The sequence below is a fragment of the Antedon bifida genome, chromosome 1 (assembly GCF_963402885.1).
Source record: "Antedon bifida chromosome 1, ecAntBifi1.1, whole genome shotgun sequence".
Lineage (NCBI taxonomy): Eukaryota > Metazoa > Echinodermata > Crinoidea > Comatulida > Antedonidae > Antedon > Antedon bifida.
This window is the reverse complement of record NC_136226.1, coordinates 28,628,410-28,644,750: the sequence shown is the minus strand read 5'-3', so window position 1 is coordinate 28,644,750 and position 16,341 is coordinate 28,628,410. Positions and strand designations below refer to the sequence as shown.

General features: G+C 32.4%; 1 protein-coding gene across 1 annotated transcript in view; it reads left to right on the top strand.

Annotated features, from left to right (window-relative positions):
* LOC144848044 (uncharacterized) overlaps nucleotides 1-16,341 on the top strand; it is a 41,531-nt gene that overhangs the window by 4,421 nt on the left and 20,769 nt on the right. Inside the window, exons 2-3 of the mRNA XM_078704714.1 lie at nucleotides 4,314-4,370; nucleotides 10,170-10,511. Coding sequence (XP_078560840.1) covers nucleotides 4,314-4,370; nucleotides 10,170-10,511 — 399 coding nt within the window. The remainder of the gene's footprint in view (nucleotides 1-4,313; nucleotides 4,371-10,169; nucleotides 10,512-16,341) is intronic.

Below are 16,341 nucleotides of genomic sequence, written 5' to 3'. Positions count from 1 at the left end.
TGCAATATTTTGTATTGTTGAGTTTAATCAGACAGTGGAACCATAATATCTAGCCATAACATCAGCGAAGGGTTCGACCCTCACTCGCTACATGGTTCTGGTGATATAACAATTCTTTTCGGATAAGGACTATAAACCGTACCGTAGGTCCAGTGTACACATCTAGCTCATGTGCACTTTAAAGAACCTAGTAAGTCTTTACATCTTTCAAGACGAGTAGGGATTAACCCAGGTTTACTAGTATACACACAGCCACTGACACACAGACATTTATCATAACTAATCATGAGGGCCCCTTGATTGTCAGCATACGCTGTTTAGGGTCACCCTCTATAAATAAGGTTACATTTATTATTTTTTTAATAAAAAAGTAAAGTCAAAATGTACATTACAGTAGGTAAAGGTAGTAAAAGTAGAAGTATACAGTATAAATACATATTGAAAATAATTTGACATTTTTTAACAAGGCTCATAAAAATGGCCGCCAATGTATTTTAATGGCTAGTTATTGTTAAGTTCTATTTATCATACCAGCAATTAAACCATGTTCCAGCAATAAAATGGCTCATAAAGATGGCAAATGCCGTAGATAATTGAGACTGTAGACAGTAATAAAGACACTTTATACTTGAACTCAGGTATCTAATTTTCAAAGCATACCAATGTTTCACATCCTATCATTATATCTAATTACAAAATGCAAGCCTGGTTAAGCTAACATAAAAGGAAGCTGAATCAAATTAGGCAGTTTGCAGATTATAAACTTATTATATCTATTGAACCAAATTACTTTGCTAGGCTTAGCCTTGCTCTTAACCTGAAGGATGTATGGTCTAATTATTCCCTGGGGTCTATTTACACTTTTCTAGTTTTCAGGTAATCATATTAATTAACAGTTGATTAGTTGAGTTTTTTGTTTTTAAAGTGATAATTATACTAGAGCACAAAGACTAGTTTCAGTACACCAATGAAGACATATTTCACTCTTCCCTGGTTACACATCAGTAACAACAGTACAGTGCTAGACCATGTAGCGAGTGAGTGGCCAAACGTTTAATACAGTGGGACTGTAATTACGTAGCCATAACATCAGCAAAGGGTTTGAGCCTCACTCGCTCCATGGTTCTGGTGGTAGAATGAGTCTTCTCAGATAAAGACTACAGTATACACATCTGGCTCATGTGCATTTTAACCTACAGTAGTACATCTTTCAAAATAAGTACTGTACTGTAGAGGTTACCCCGGTGTACTAGTATTACACACAGCCTCTGTCACACACAGACCCTTATATCATAAATCATCATGAGGGCCCCTTGATTGTCAGCATACAGTACACTACGCTCTTTAGGGTCATCCTCTATAAATAAATAAATTTAAAAAATGTAGAGAAATGTATTTTTCCATGCTGAGACCATCTGAGACTAACTATTTTGTTGTATTAAATACTGTAGATCATCATGGGTTTCAACAGTTATGGCAGTGGTCACTATCGCTTCCTCCCAACCACCCCCCCTCCCCCCCCCCCCTTATTCATTGCTAAAAAAAGATTTTCAGATTGGTTGATTAATTTAATAAATAGGGTATACAAACTATAACAAGATAAACTAGAATTTAATTCGTCACTTTGACGAATTATAGGTGATCATTTTTATCATTTTACTGAAATTAATTTTTTTTTAAACATGCACGTACGTTAACATACGATCGGAAAATGTTGATGTATGCCATCCTATTATATGCTTATAGTGCTGAGTTGTGCCTATATGCCATATACAATATGTACAGTATATACTGTATATCTATATACAGTGTAGCATAGGTGAAATTACGGGACACATGTTCTAATTTTTTGGCATGATGACGTTATCAAACTAAACTTTAAGATAACAATTTCGAAAGATAATTAATTGAGCAAAAAAATATAAGATTTGGAAAAAAATTTGGCACGTAGAAGCGCTGTGCGCGCTCTTTGAATTGTGTATAACTTTGACGAAAAATATGAAAAAACTACTTTTTCACTTCAACTGGCCATATGTTAACGTCACAACATCCGATAGGCTTAATTTTTATATGAATTAATATCTACATTTTATCAGCTTTCATAATAAATTATAATCATCAAGGTAACCTTCAATTCTGAAGAGCTGTAAGATATTCAAATTTACTGCGAAGGTGAAATTACACGGCCTACGTTATTTAAGTTTTTACGCGTGATGACGTCATTAAAATGAAGGTAGTGTCAACTCATGATAAAGATAATTAATTAAGCAAGCACATACTGAAAGTTGTGTGAAATTCGAGCACACATAACCAAGATGCGCTCTGTTGAATGTGATAATCTACACAAAAAGATAACAAATCCTAATTTTTAAATTCAAGTGGCCATTTGATGACGTCAAAACATTTTGTACGTAAAATGTGTACATGAATTCATATCTACAACTCAATGGCTTCCAGAATAAGTTAAAAAAATCGGGGGTCATCTTGCATTCTGAAGAATTATTTTCATTTTAAAAAAGACTTATTTTTTACCATTTTCAGAACTTTTGTAAAATAAATGTGCGCATTTTGTCATTTTTAACGTGCTCGTATAGCGTTATTTTAAGTCGGAACTGACTCAAATTTGGTGAATGTACTAAGGATGGTGAGTAGAATGAGATTTGTAAAAAAAATTCATATTTTTTACGCTTTTTAAGTATCGCGCGCGCAAAAACGCATTTTTGCGCAGTAATTTTTTGAAACACGCAAATGGCCTAATTCATGCTCTAAATTGATCAAAACTTAATTTTGAGCGTTTTAAATTTTTAACGCGCGATATCACGCGCATGAACCTACGTGCGCGTGCGTTTTTATTTGCTAATATTTTTACCCTTGATCTGAAGTTTACGTGTAGTGAATTTCATTAATATGTGATAATGAATTATGGAGATATGATTGATAATGTGATTTCGCAAAATGGCGTATAAATGTCGTCACGGATGAGTGATCACGCTGGAAAGCTTATTAGGATTAAGTTGTATTATTTGAAAGATATTCTGAAATTTTTGTAATCATTGACATTAAACTTTTTGAGATAATTGTTACACAAAATAGTGTACAGAAACAATAAAAAGAAAAAAAATAATAAAAAAAAAAAAAATAATAATAAAGATTTTATACAATAACAATAGGTGATCATTTTATTCTAAATGATCACCTAAAAATTGATGTATGTACAGTACACTGTTGATTTAATCCAACCTACTGTACAGTTTTATTTGGAGGCCATGCGTCAGGGCACATTTTTTAATAACAGTGCATTATAGTTTATGATTGATTGAATTAAATTTATCCTTCATAAAGCTAGTAATGCTTTGAATATCATTAATACCACATGATAAAAGAAAGAACCTTTGCTTTGTACTGAGAAATATAGTAGTAACATGGCGTTTATTCTTCCAATTATGTACTGTACACCAAACAGCAAGTAGTAATATGATATTAATATTTCTATTTTTAATTTCATGCTCATTATAATATCAATATCTATAATTTCATTATTCATAAATCATGCCAGATATGGATGGATATTCACACCTGTGAATTGAAACTATTTAAAGAGATTCTAGTAAATGGTTTTCATAATCATTTGAATTACAAACCAATTGAAAGTGCTGTGTTGGTCAATAATAACATGTTATTTATTTTAAAACTTTTTTTCAAAATAGAATTATTAATTTTTAACATTGTAAGGATTAAAACACTAAAAGTAATGTCCCAGAAATCGCACTGAACTGTTTTTGGTACTGTAGTAAGACTTGACTTTACAAACTGAATAAAGTTTAACCATAACTCCTGTGCAAACATCCCAGTACTGAAACTGACTGGAGGACTAAGGAGGAATAAGTTTGATTGGTAAAACTTACCAAGCCAGTGCGAATGCACTCTGTGAAGCCTACAGAGTCACATTCTTGGAAATAACATTTTAATGCTTTTCTTAAGTTCTGTCTACACTATCAAACTTTATGTGACAACAAAATGTGATGTGCCCATATATGGACATATGTTTATGTGTTCATGTCTAGATTTTTGGGCATATATCACTATCATATATTACACTTTTTTTGTCAAACTAGTTGGATAGTGTAGAGAGAGCTTTATCATTACTGTGATAAGCTCAACTCACCAAGCCAAGTCCATGTGTGCAGACAGCAGTGAAATGTCTATTTCTTACTGTAGGTCTTGATAAAGATTATTTGATGCTCACAGCCTCAAATGTGAAATTACTTTTTTTTGTAACAGAAACTTTTAACAAACTGAATATTTTCTTTCAGGTTTTACTGACTGGTGGTGTAGGCCTTATAGCATGGAAACAGCCGTCTTCTTTAGCTGTAAGTATCAGAGTGTATAGAAGTGTATTCTGTAAATGTTGTAAATTGCATGACACAAAATGTACTCAGTACTGTAAACATGTACAGTACTTCAGGTCTTAAGGATCTTTCACACCTGTTCTGGTGCGGAAAAAAAAAATGTTTTCACGCGGCTACGCGCATATCGTAGTAATTTCTTTACTTTTTTTATCTAAGTGTTTTCAACTATCACTAAGAAAGTAAAGTACTAATAAATTCCTACATGCTTTTGTATTATCATTGATCAGTTTACGATGCTTTCGTTTCAAACTTCCTTCGTTAATTAATCTTATTGGCCTTCTCATTAATTAGTCTTATGATTGTAATTTATCAATTGGTATCAGTTGTATCCCCTTTTACTTAAAGAGCTTAAAACACTTCAGTGTATCTAGAAGTACAGAACACAGCAAATTGATTCATAATTCGGTTACTGGAAGGTGTACAACCTCAATAATTTTAGAAATTCCAAAGTGCCGTATCTTATACTTGATCTTAATTTCCTTGTTTAAGAATTTAAAAGCTTAAACTATTCGATTACGATTTCCTCTTTCTATTAACCACGTTCTGCTTCAGAATAGAATTACTTAAATTTGAATACTGTAGCCTATTTCGTGCCTAGCTTACCTGGATAAACTGAAAATAGCCCTTTCTCCTCGAAGAGCGAGATATAACTCGAAAGGTAGAAATTTTCATTGAACATCCCTCTCCACAAATGGTTGGTTTGTGTAATTTATATTCAGGTGTTACTGCTCTAATTATTTTCAGCAGATGAGTATGAATTATCTCTAGGCTTAAACTTTTAAATTTGAATACTGTAGTCTATTTCCTGCCTAGCTTACCTGGATAAACTGATAATAGCCCTTTATCCTCGAAGAGCGAGATTTTCATTGAAAACCCCTCTCCACAAATGGTTGGTTTGTGTAATTTGTATTCAGGTGTTATTGCTCTAATTATTTTCAACAGATGAGTATGAATTATCTTTTGGCTTGAAAACTTTAAATTCTGAACGCTTCGTCAAAGCCTTTTTAATAAATTCATGTCAACATGAATGAATTAAATTACTTATACATAAAATATCTTGGCCTTGTAAACCTTAGAATAATTATTGATCTAGGCCCAGTGGTGATACTAAATTGGAATTCTAAATTTAGAAGAAATTAGAAATAAGTTATGAGATTCAATAAAATGACTACTTTCTAATTCATATTTAACTCCCCATAATTTGGAGGTTGACCTTAAATAACCTACCTTTAGGTACATATCTTCTAAGACTAAGAGGGAATATTTCTATAAATTATCCTGTATTGAAATTCAATTAGAACAAGATTAAAGGCTTGTGGTTTTCAGTTTATTCAGATTTTTTTTTCTTTCAATACCTAAATTAATTCTAAATAAATATATAAAGCCTTGCTCATTTTAAAACATTCTCACTCCTGAGGACAATCAAAGTATATTGATCGAAAAATCAAGGAACTCACTACTATACATGGTGTACCGCAAACTTTATATCAATTGATTTCGCCATGCAAACCTTCAAACAACATGGTATTAATACAGTAGCTAGTTTTCAGTTTACCAATCCCCAATTTCTTGGTCCAAATCATGTCAAGGTACAGTAGTTTCACACAGCAAAATAATACACTTGTCTGAAGGTTTTTGTTTTGTGTGTGTACTGTACTGTACTGTTTTCTTGTCAACAGATTGCCATCTTCACAGTATATAATTGGGAAGGTTGAAACATCCAAATTAGCAATTATGGCAAATAGATTTGATAAATGATAATGTTGAGAGAAAAGCCATGATGATTGGATCTGTACCTTCTTCACCATGTATTCCTATGACTGTTTGTAGCATAAATAACATACAGTTAGAATTTCAATTCAGTAGTAAAGTAGATAATAATGTGTTCTGCATGAATTTAAATTGGGTCTTCTAGAAATCACTCTAAATTCACCTACGCGATCATATACTGTTGATGCTAATGTTATTGAATATCAGTACAATATGATAAGACTTATTTTTTCCTCACTATTAAGAATGGTTAAATAGCTCATGAAATATAGAAAAATACATGTACCTTATATCAAATACACTACACTATTAAATTTTATGTGACAAAAAAATGTGATGTGCCCATATATGGACATGATGATGTCATATTACTATCATATTTGAGCATATCACTACCATATTTTGGCACATCACACTTTTTTTATCAAACTAGTTTGATAGTGTGGACAGAGCTTTAAGTAAATATTGAATTGAATTTGAAATGTTTTCTTTCAAGCATCTTGTAAAGTAATTCAGGCATGATGATAATAACTTTTAGTTGATTTTTGTTTTCAGAAGAAAGTTAAAATATCAAAGGTTATATTGCCAATGAAATGCTTAAATTTGCTACTAGATGCTAATCTATGAAATGAATGCCACTGGCAATCTGTGCGTTGTACCTTCATAGAAATTTCAGTTCATCGCTATTAACTAATTCTCTGAGCCTAGTATAATCAATTTTTATTGTCCGTTGTTCGTTCAGTTTGAAATCTCATGAAGACTTTCATTTGATTTTTACAAATCAATACGCAGCGACTGTTGAATGTTATTAAGATTTTCCTTCTTTTGTAAATTGCAAGGGAAATTAATTTTGTATATGAATTTGAAAATGAAACTAGTATCTTCCTTTCTGACAATAATAGCATTACACATTACGGAGGATGTACATTACTGGTAAACTGTACATGGAGTTATTTGTAAATGTTGCTGAAACTGTAAACATTTTATTTGTTAGTTCTGGATTTAAATATGTTTATTGGCACTGACATTCTGTGATTGAATTTACAAGAAATATTTACCCCATAAAGTAGTCTCTTTCAGTCTCGGATTTTGAATAAATATTTACAGTAGATGAGGTAGTTTTAAATCAAAGCTTTACATTAGTGGACTAATATTAAAACAAACAAATATCTGTATATAATTCTTACATTAAACAATTCAATACATGACGTGTGCAACATTTTGACTTGTTTTCAACACGTACGTATTCATGAATGGTTTAACGAAAGAATTATATACAGATAGAAAAACCAGATGAAAACATTTTTCGAACAAACAAATACTATGTTACCTCTTTTCATTGCAACATTGTACTACAGTGGTATAATTATTTTCTAAAAATAAAGATTTACAATTTATAAGAATAATAATTTATTTTTTTTAAATATTAGTATAGACGATTGTTTTAAATAAAGTTATGTTCAGCCCAAATTAATAAACTTCAATTAAGCAGACAGGAAAAACAACCTCTGCCTAGACATAGGGGCTGTATAACTTCTCTGTAGTGGAGGTAAACTACAGTAATACTCATTGAGTTCTCATGTACGTTGTTTTTTTTTTAATCCACCCTATCTTCTTATATTGCTACAGTAGTACATCCCTACTGTACTGTACATGATGCTATGTTAATGTTACTCTTACTTTCAATTCTACAAACTAAATGTTTTAGCTGGAGGCAAAAGCTAGATGCTAAATCTGACGTATCCAATTTGAGAGGCAAATATTGATGTCTGTTGATGTTCAAACATAATATATTAAATTCAATTTACTATACCATTGAATCGGAGTGTAATCAATTCTAGGCCATATAACTTAATAACACAGAAACATAATGTCCGTGATTGAATTTAGTTTATAACCAGTGATCAATACAGGGTAATATTGAAAATACTGTTCGAAGCCTGCCAGTTTCTTTCGACTGATTTACAGTATATATTGTTTAAAATTACACAGCGTCATAAATTATTGGGTGTTTATTTAATGCGACCAAATTTAATACATATTACACATATGAAAGTTTTTCGTGATTTCAATGTTCGTGTTGTTTCATTGCAAATTATTCATTGTTTGTTCTTAGTTGAGAAAATTCAGATTATAGGCCCTCTTATGTACTGTACAGTCCCTTGGCACCTACTATATTATACAGTAGGTGCCAAGAGACTGTACAGTGCCTATAATGCCTATACAGTATAGTGCATTGTATATGCGACCAACGACTTTATGTCCCATCCGAAGGATGCAATAACAGTTTTATTTTTGCCTAAAGTTCTGTCTACACTATAAAACTTTATGTGACAACAAAATGTGATATGCCCATATATGGACATGATGATGTCATACAGTATCACTACCACATTTTAGCACAGTATACTTTTTTTGTCAAATTAGTTTGATAAATAGTTGAGAGCTTAAAGGATACTGCAAATAGTATGGCACATACAGCAAACCAATAAATCTAAAGCTCTATCTACACTAGTATCAAACTTTATGTGACAAAAAAATGTGATGTGCCCATATATGGACATGATGATGTCATATCACTACCATATTTGGGCATATCACTATCATGTTTGGGCACATCACACTTTTTTGTCAAACTAGTTAAATGAAATGATAGTGTAGACAGAGCATAGGGTAATTCAAATATGGCACATACTGTACAGCTCTCAAACCAATGACATGCTAGCCCAATTCCTGTACCTTACGCTATGTACTGTAGCTCTATAGCTTAGATTCAGCTGAGCAGTTGCTTTCAAGTAGAAGTATGACTCACTGTTGTTTGATTTAAGAATCATTTTAAGATGAATGTTGATACTCTATAACAGCACTTCTATTCAATGAGCCAGTAAATTACGATTAATAAAATGTTCTATCTTTACTGTACTAAAGTCAAAAGACTTGCAACATTGAGTAGTGGATATTGACATTTGACCTGTATCACTACAAATCTTCTCAAACTGTTTACAATTTACCTTAAGTTGATAGTGTAACTTGTATTTTAAAAACGAGAACATCAACCAAAGACAGTCAGTTGTCTGCCAGTGAAGATGCTATTGATGATTGATAAAGGATGAAAAAATAAAGGTGAATGAGTCATGTGGTATGAGTGTGTAGTTATCAAATAAAATGGATGGTTTAACATTCTGACTCAGTAAAAAGTCATCTAACCCTGCCTGATATACTGTAAGTCTTGCATCAATACTTTCCAAGTAACTATGGGATTTGACATCCGTAAGCCTTTTTTATTCGATAATCTCTCGGTTGATTGCCAAATTTTACATAGAAATCTTAAATTTTGGAGTAACCCAATGTGACTTCAGTATTAGAGTGGAAAATTGGCAAAATGTCAGTAAACTCCCGTGGCCATATTAAAGATTTTTAAATTCAAATGTTTAAGTTTCCCCTAGCTATGTGTTAATTTTGAATATTGACAGATAAGGAACAAGCGGGAGAGGATTCTGTCTTGGAATGAGCACCTAAAGCTCTGTATACACTATCAAACTAGTTTGACAAAAAATGTGTGATGTTCCCAAATATGGTAGTGACATACCCAAGTATGGTAGTGATATGACATCATCATGTCCATATATGGGCACATCACAATTTTTTGTCACATAAATTTTCATAGTGTAGACGAGGCTTTATGAATTCTGGAGGTTTAAAAAATATCATCACAGTGACCACTTGAGAAGCGTGATTAGTCTCTCTCCTTGAAGGTTAAGAAGCTTGGAGAGACTGATATACTGTACTGTACAGCCAAAAAAGTTGTGAAGTGAATTGCCATTAAGAAATGCTTAAGTAAACAACTTTTTAAATGGCAATTGACAAACAGTAAATATATTACTGTTATCATTCATACTTCCTGAATCATCTTGATTGGTATTTCAAGTGCAGTACAGGATACTTCCAGTTTTATCTCTAATTTCAACTTCTTCCATTTCTCTTTCACAGGTAACATTTTTCACATTCCTTTCTGCAATCTGCGTGATTCTTCATCTAGTTGGTGCTGTCTTGTCCGGCGATAGCGGTGCTCTTCTTAACACGTTCAAAAGATGTGCGCAGGAAAATGAACTCATTAGCAATTCGTGCCTTTGTTGCCAGGATAGTCATTCTTGCGGGGATGAAAATAATTCCGTCGTATTCGAGGGAATAAGTGACTGTTCGGCGATACGGCAACTGCTTAAATATCTTATGTATATGATGTGTGGCGCAAATATCACGGCGTGTATTGTGTCGTTCATTGCCACTGTGATTGGCTGTATATATTTTGTTCGGAAACATACCTCACGAAGGGTAAGTAAGCTTAAATTATTGGGTGAAGATAAACAAACATGCGTGACATTTAGAGAAATACACTTTAATACAGTAGGGCTTGTTCAGACCTATGGAGTTATGCTTTCGTATCGTACACTGCGTATAGATCTGAACTAGGAAAAGATTAGTGGAAGCCACCTCTTACGACACTGATCTTTCGTTTGTTACGACAGCTCAAGGTACAAGATTAGTGAAAGATGGTTATGATACGAAAGTCATGCATCAATGATTTTGACCTCTAACCAATCAAATTTACTCCTGCATACCAGATGTTTACCCAAATCGGTGACACTTCAGTTTCTAACAAAAGCGTTAGTCAACCGAATCTGAACACTTCCCTGTTACGACGCTAATTATAATATGACATGGACCATGGATCTGAACATACCCAAAAAAAACTGTGTTTGTGTAATTTCAATTAACAGACTTACCAAATGGTTTGAAACCTTTGGTTTGATATTGATTCAGACATATTATATTATAATGCTGCATCATAATGATGCAACTAACTTGTGAATTATTGACCTCCGACATCCAGCCACTGGCATGTTTAACCGCAGCAGAAATGCGATACCTAAACGAATTACCCCTGGGAATTAAAGCCTGAATACGTGCCTACGGAATCGCTGTAGTTATACCAATCTATACGTTCATTTTCCTTCTCCTTTTCACACATTAGTAACACTCCAGAGGACTTATGCTATCATCTCGTTAATTAACTATCTGTACATTCAGGATCACTTCACAAAATATGGAATATGTAAATTTAGAAATATATACAGTATGAATGGTTATTCCACAAACACCTCATAGCCCCACATGCGCATTTACATCGGTCTGTGTTAGTTATTACGCGGTAGATATTGTATCCATGTCTGTTGGATATTGTTAAGGTCAGTTCGGAACCGCATCTACTAGCCGATTATTGATCAGGATTTGTCTTGGTCACGTCATTATTGAGCGGTTGCTGTTCATCTAGCACGCTGTGCTATGCGATACTCGTGTAGATTTATTATCCAGATTGTACTGCCATTTAGTTATTTGGTCGGTTGAATTGCTGAGTCCATGAGGAATAGTAGCAGGTTAGTTTTTTGGAATTGATACTTAGCATAATAGCAATGAATTTAATTGACTGTTGAATTGGAGAAAATATGATTTCAGGCTTGGTTTGTAGTTGACAGTTGTGTAAACTTGCAGAATCATACTGTAAATAAGAATGGATAAAGTAAAGTACATAGCTACTGTAAAAAGTGAATGCTGGCTGGGAGGAATGCCTCGGAATAAAGCTTCACACAGTAGCACTAAGCCTCTGATCAACACACCAACAGTGTTATCAGCAAAATAGTGTTTAAGAGCGCTTCTGCTGTTTGCTTTGTTTGACAATATGTTGACAGTACTGTACGTAATATTTGTCAACTACTGTACACTTTCTGTTATCACATGATGGTTGTCTTGTCTTTTAAATACATAATTTGTATAGTAAGTACAGTTATGTACACAAATTTATTATTTTTTTTAATGTCTTCAATAATCTCACTACTGTACAGTACTAGCTTAAAATTAAATATTATTAACAAACATGATAGGTTAATTCATATTTGTTTTTTTGTTCAACAACCTGGACTGGACTCACCTTTGATGTTCTCATTCTACTATAAACATACAAGCATGCATTTATTTAATTTGTTTTGTAATGAGTTTTAAGATTTATAATTTCTTGTAGTACTAATGTTATTTTGAACTGTATTTTACTCAGATCTGTTTTGCTTTACAATACTTATCAGTTGCAATGGCTAATTGCATTAGTGCAATGTTTGTACATTTTGTGTACAGTAGTATACAAAGATGATTAATGATATTGCTAATAGGGTTAAAACTATTTTTTAAAAAAAACTTATTACTATTATTCATCCGCTCATGTATTCGTAGAAAGGTGGATGAAAAAAAACACAGCGATAAAAAGAAAACCATCGTAAATGTCATTACTGATGAAACCAGTGATGCATAGCAATATCTGTCAGTGATGACGAAGATGATTGCGTTTGTATGGACTTGTGTAATTGAGATGAAGAGGTGTAGGCAAATTGTAATAGATCCTTCTAATCTTACCTGTGTATGCTTTGTTGTGATTTATGCAGTGTCCACATATCCAACAACCCCATACCAGCAGGCAAGCTGCTTCACTCATCAAATGTCACAGGATCACAAAATCTTCTGTAACAAATAGTTCATACATTAAGCTCTACCAACACTATCAAACGTTATGTGACAAAAAAATGTGATGTGCCCATATATGGACATGATGATGTTATATCACTATCATATTTGGGCATATCACTTTTTTTTGTCAAACTAGTTTGATACAGTAATGTATACACAGCTTTAGATAATTTTTAAGTTTAAAATTTTTGGAGTGGAGAAAAAATTTAGATTCAACCAAAAAAATTTGAAAAAATTCATTTGATTTCAAATGATTTATGTGTATGTTTTTGCTTTCGATAAAAAATATACACATAAATCATTTGAAATCAGATTAATTTTTTCGAATTTTTTGGTTAAATCTACAATTTATGATATTAGGACTACAGTATGTTCAATCTATCCCTTTTCATCTCTTTTTGTCCAACAGAACAAATGATTTGAGGTACTATTATTGGTATCAAACATAATTATTTGAATATTCTAATTTCTATAAATTTAATTATTGTTTGGTTCCTCTAAGTTTTAAAGAAAGTTTGCATTTATGCTTTACTACTTCAAACATAATTTGAGTATTCTAATTTCTACAGGGTATACATTTAATTATTTTTGGTTCCTCTAAGTTTTAAAGAAAGTCTGCATTTATGTTTCATGTTTATTTTTCCTGATTTGCAAACCATTAATATTTAACCACTCTACTTGTCAATCATAGGGAGGCTATCACTTGTAGGTAATTCTCTCTAATTCTTTGAAATCCATCAAAAATGTAACCAACGATCTGGTTGGTTGATTTATTTGTTGGTGAATTTCACCTTAATCCACAATCTAAAGTCTGGATTCACGCTGCTTAAATTGCTGCTTAAATTGCGGGATCTTTGTTGATTAAGGAGGTTGTGGAACGTCCCATATATAGGCCACAGGTGTGCTATGTACAGCACCTGTGTGCTTTCTGATTATTGGATACTCAAGAGGGGTTGAAGGAGGTGTTGTGAAATGGTGCGTTATATGTAAGATGGAGTTATTGGCTAATTCCTAAATATGTTGTTAATGTACCTTGTCCACCTGAGGCTGTTTCATGCCTTTCTGTTGTTTATTACTGTTGAAGCAGATTCTATTTAAATACATAGTTTCCATGCCATAGTTCACTGTATTGTATCTCTTTTAAATCAGAGGCACAGTCTCAATGAGATCATATGTGCAACAAGTTTACAGTGAAAAAAAATAATTTAAAAAAATTTAGACATAAAAACAAATTACAAAATATGACAAACCACTGAAAAAGTTGACATCTTCAAATATAAAACCTTGTAAAAACAAAATAAATTAAATTAAAGTAAACTGAGAAAGATTAAAAACTAGAAATGTACAAAATTAAGTTTGAGAAGGAATTGTATTATATTTATACGGTATATCATTTCGTGTGCCATGCCATGGAACAAACGTATGACAATGTATTATCAATTGAATTAGCTAATTAATTTGTTTACATTTAATGTGGTAATTACTACAGTAACTTTGCAATTATTACATAATTGCATCCACATACAAAAGCCAGTGAATTGCCAAGCTTGTTACAATGTTAGATATAATAGTTAATACTACATATCTAAAGCATGTTTTAATAGCAATGACTTGAATACAGATTCAGCTTTCATGGCAGGGTTATAATTTTCATAATTCTTCAAGAAATTACTTGTAGATTGTAGATAAACTAAAGTTACCTTAGTATCTCAGTAATATTGTCTCTGATTTGTAATATAAAATATTCCATATTTTTCACTGTTATTATGATTGCAATTTGATCAAAATCCATGTTTTTCAGCTTTCATGGCAGGGTTATTATTTTCATAATTCTTTAAGAAATGACTTGTGTCTTGAGATTCTAAATAAACTACATTCGGCGTAGTATCTCAGTAATATTGTCTCTTATTTTTAATATAAAATATTCCCTATTTCTCGCTGTTATTATACGATTGCAATTTCATCAAAATCCATGTTTGTATTCTCGGGCTAATGTATAATAACTGTAAGGTGATGAATACTAGCACTGTGAGTCAGCATGATGTATTATAATAAATATCCTCAGTGTTTCTGAATTATATCCTCCTTGCTACAGCTGCCATTGAATACATCATCACAGTGGTTGTAGGCTATGTTTAATAATGTTAGGATTTGCAGCCTTTTCCATAGATGATTTATTTGACAAGATATTATTGAGGGATTATTACCAACTTGATGTGAATGATTATGTAGATTTTTTAGTAACTTGAGGGATCAATCTAGAATTAGCAAAGACACATACATTTTGTATTCATATTTTACTAGTGCATTTCAATTGAATTGGATAAATTAGGAAGTCACTACTACCTAAATTAAAATAATAAACATCTACTATACTTTATTAATGCAAGAAGACTCAAACATAATTTTAATATTTGCATATCATTTGCACCTGAATTCAATTATAACATAATTTATCACACAAGGAGACATGAAAATTAATATAAACATAATTTTTATCACTTGCATCTTAATTAAAATAGTAAACATCTTAAGACTAAAAAAATGAGATGTAGAAAGCCTAAAGGCCCATTTACACTTGGACAATAACAATCGACGATAAATACTGTAGATAAGCATGCTTTTTCTTACATAAAACAAAAAATTTGAAAGGTTTTCATTCTAGAACTATATGATAATCATTTATGCTGTCTTTGATAAAAATAATATTTGTTTAAAACCCTTGTTCAAATGATGTCATGATTAATAAAAACAGTAAAATCATTGTATTGTCACAATATTTTTGCTCTTACTAATCATGACGTTATTTGATTGGATGTGTAAAAATATAATTTTCATCAAAGGCAGCATATATGGTAATACTATAGTTTTAGGATGAAAACGTGTTAGATTTATTCTGTTTTATATGGAAAATGTATATTTATCTATTTATTCTCGACCGTTATCATCCTAGTGTAAATGGGCCTTAAGTATTAATATCGGTCAAGGGATGAAATGCTTTTCCCTTGCTTTCCTTTTTTCTACAGGGTGCAGGTCAAGTCGGCCCCAAACCGTCTCGGCCAAAGTCAAGTCGGCCCCACGTCAAGTCGGCCCCTAGTCAACTCGGCCTCAAGTCAACTCGGCCTCAAGTCAACTCGGCCTCACGTCAACTTGGCCAAAAACTAATCGGTCAACTCGGCCACAATAAAGTATGGAACGCAAAAAGTGTTTAATATTATTATGATTATTACTATCCACTCTTTAACAAAAATTAAGAAATAAGAAAATAAAAAATGATATCATTGCCGATATGAATAGAAGTACCCGCGTTTTACAAAAACACGTGCAGGTACCACATTTTAGTAAATCGAAGACCATCATGGAGCTATTGTAGCTATATATTTGGCCATAGAAAAATCGTACTTAACTGTACATATCGTTTTTGTCCATGATTTGCGTTTTTAAAAAAGGGGAATCCCCCGGTCAGCGAAAACACCTAGCAGTTGTAGATATCGAAATAGCTGCCAAAGGCACAGGGAGGCGCAGCAACGAATTGGTTTCAGATGTTGTCGCCTAATCAAATGCATACACTGAAGAAATCTACGCGTGA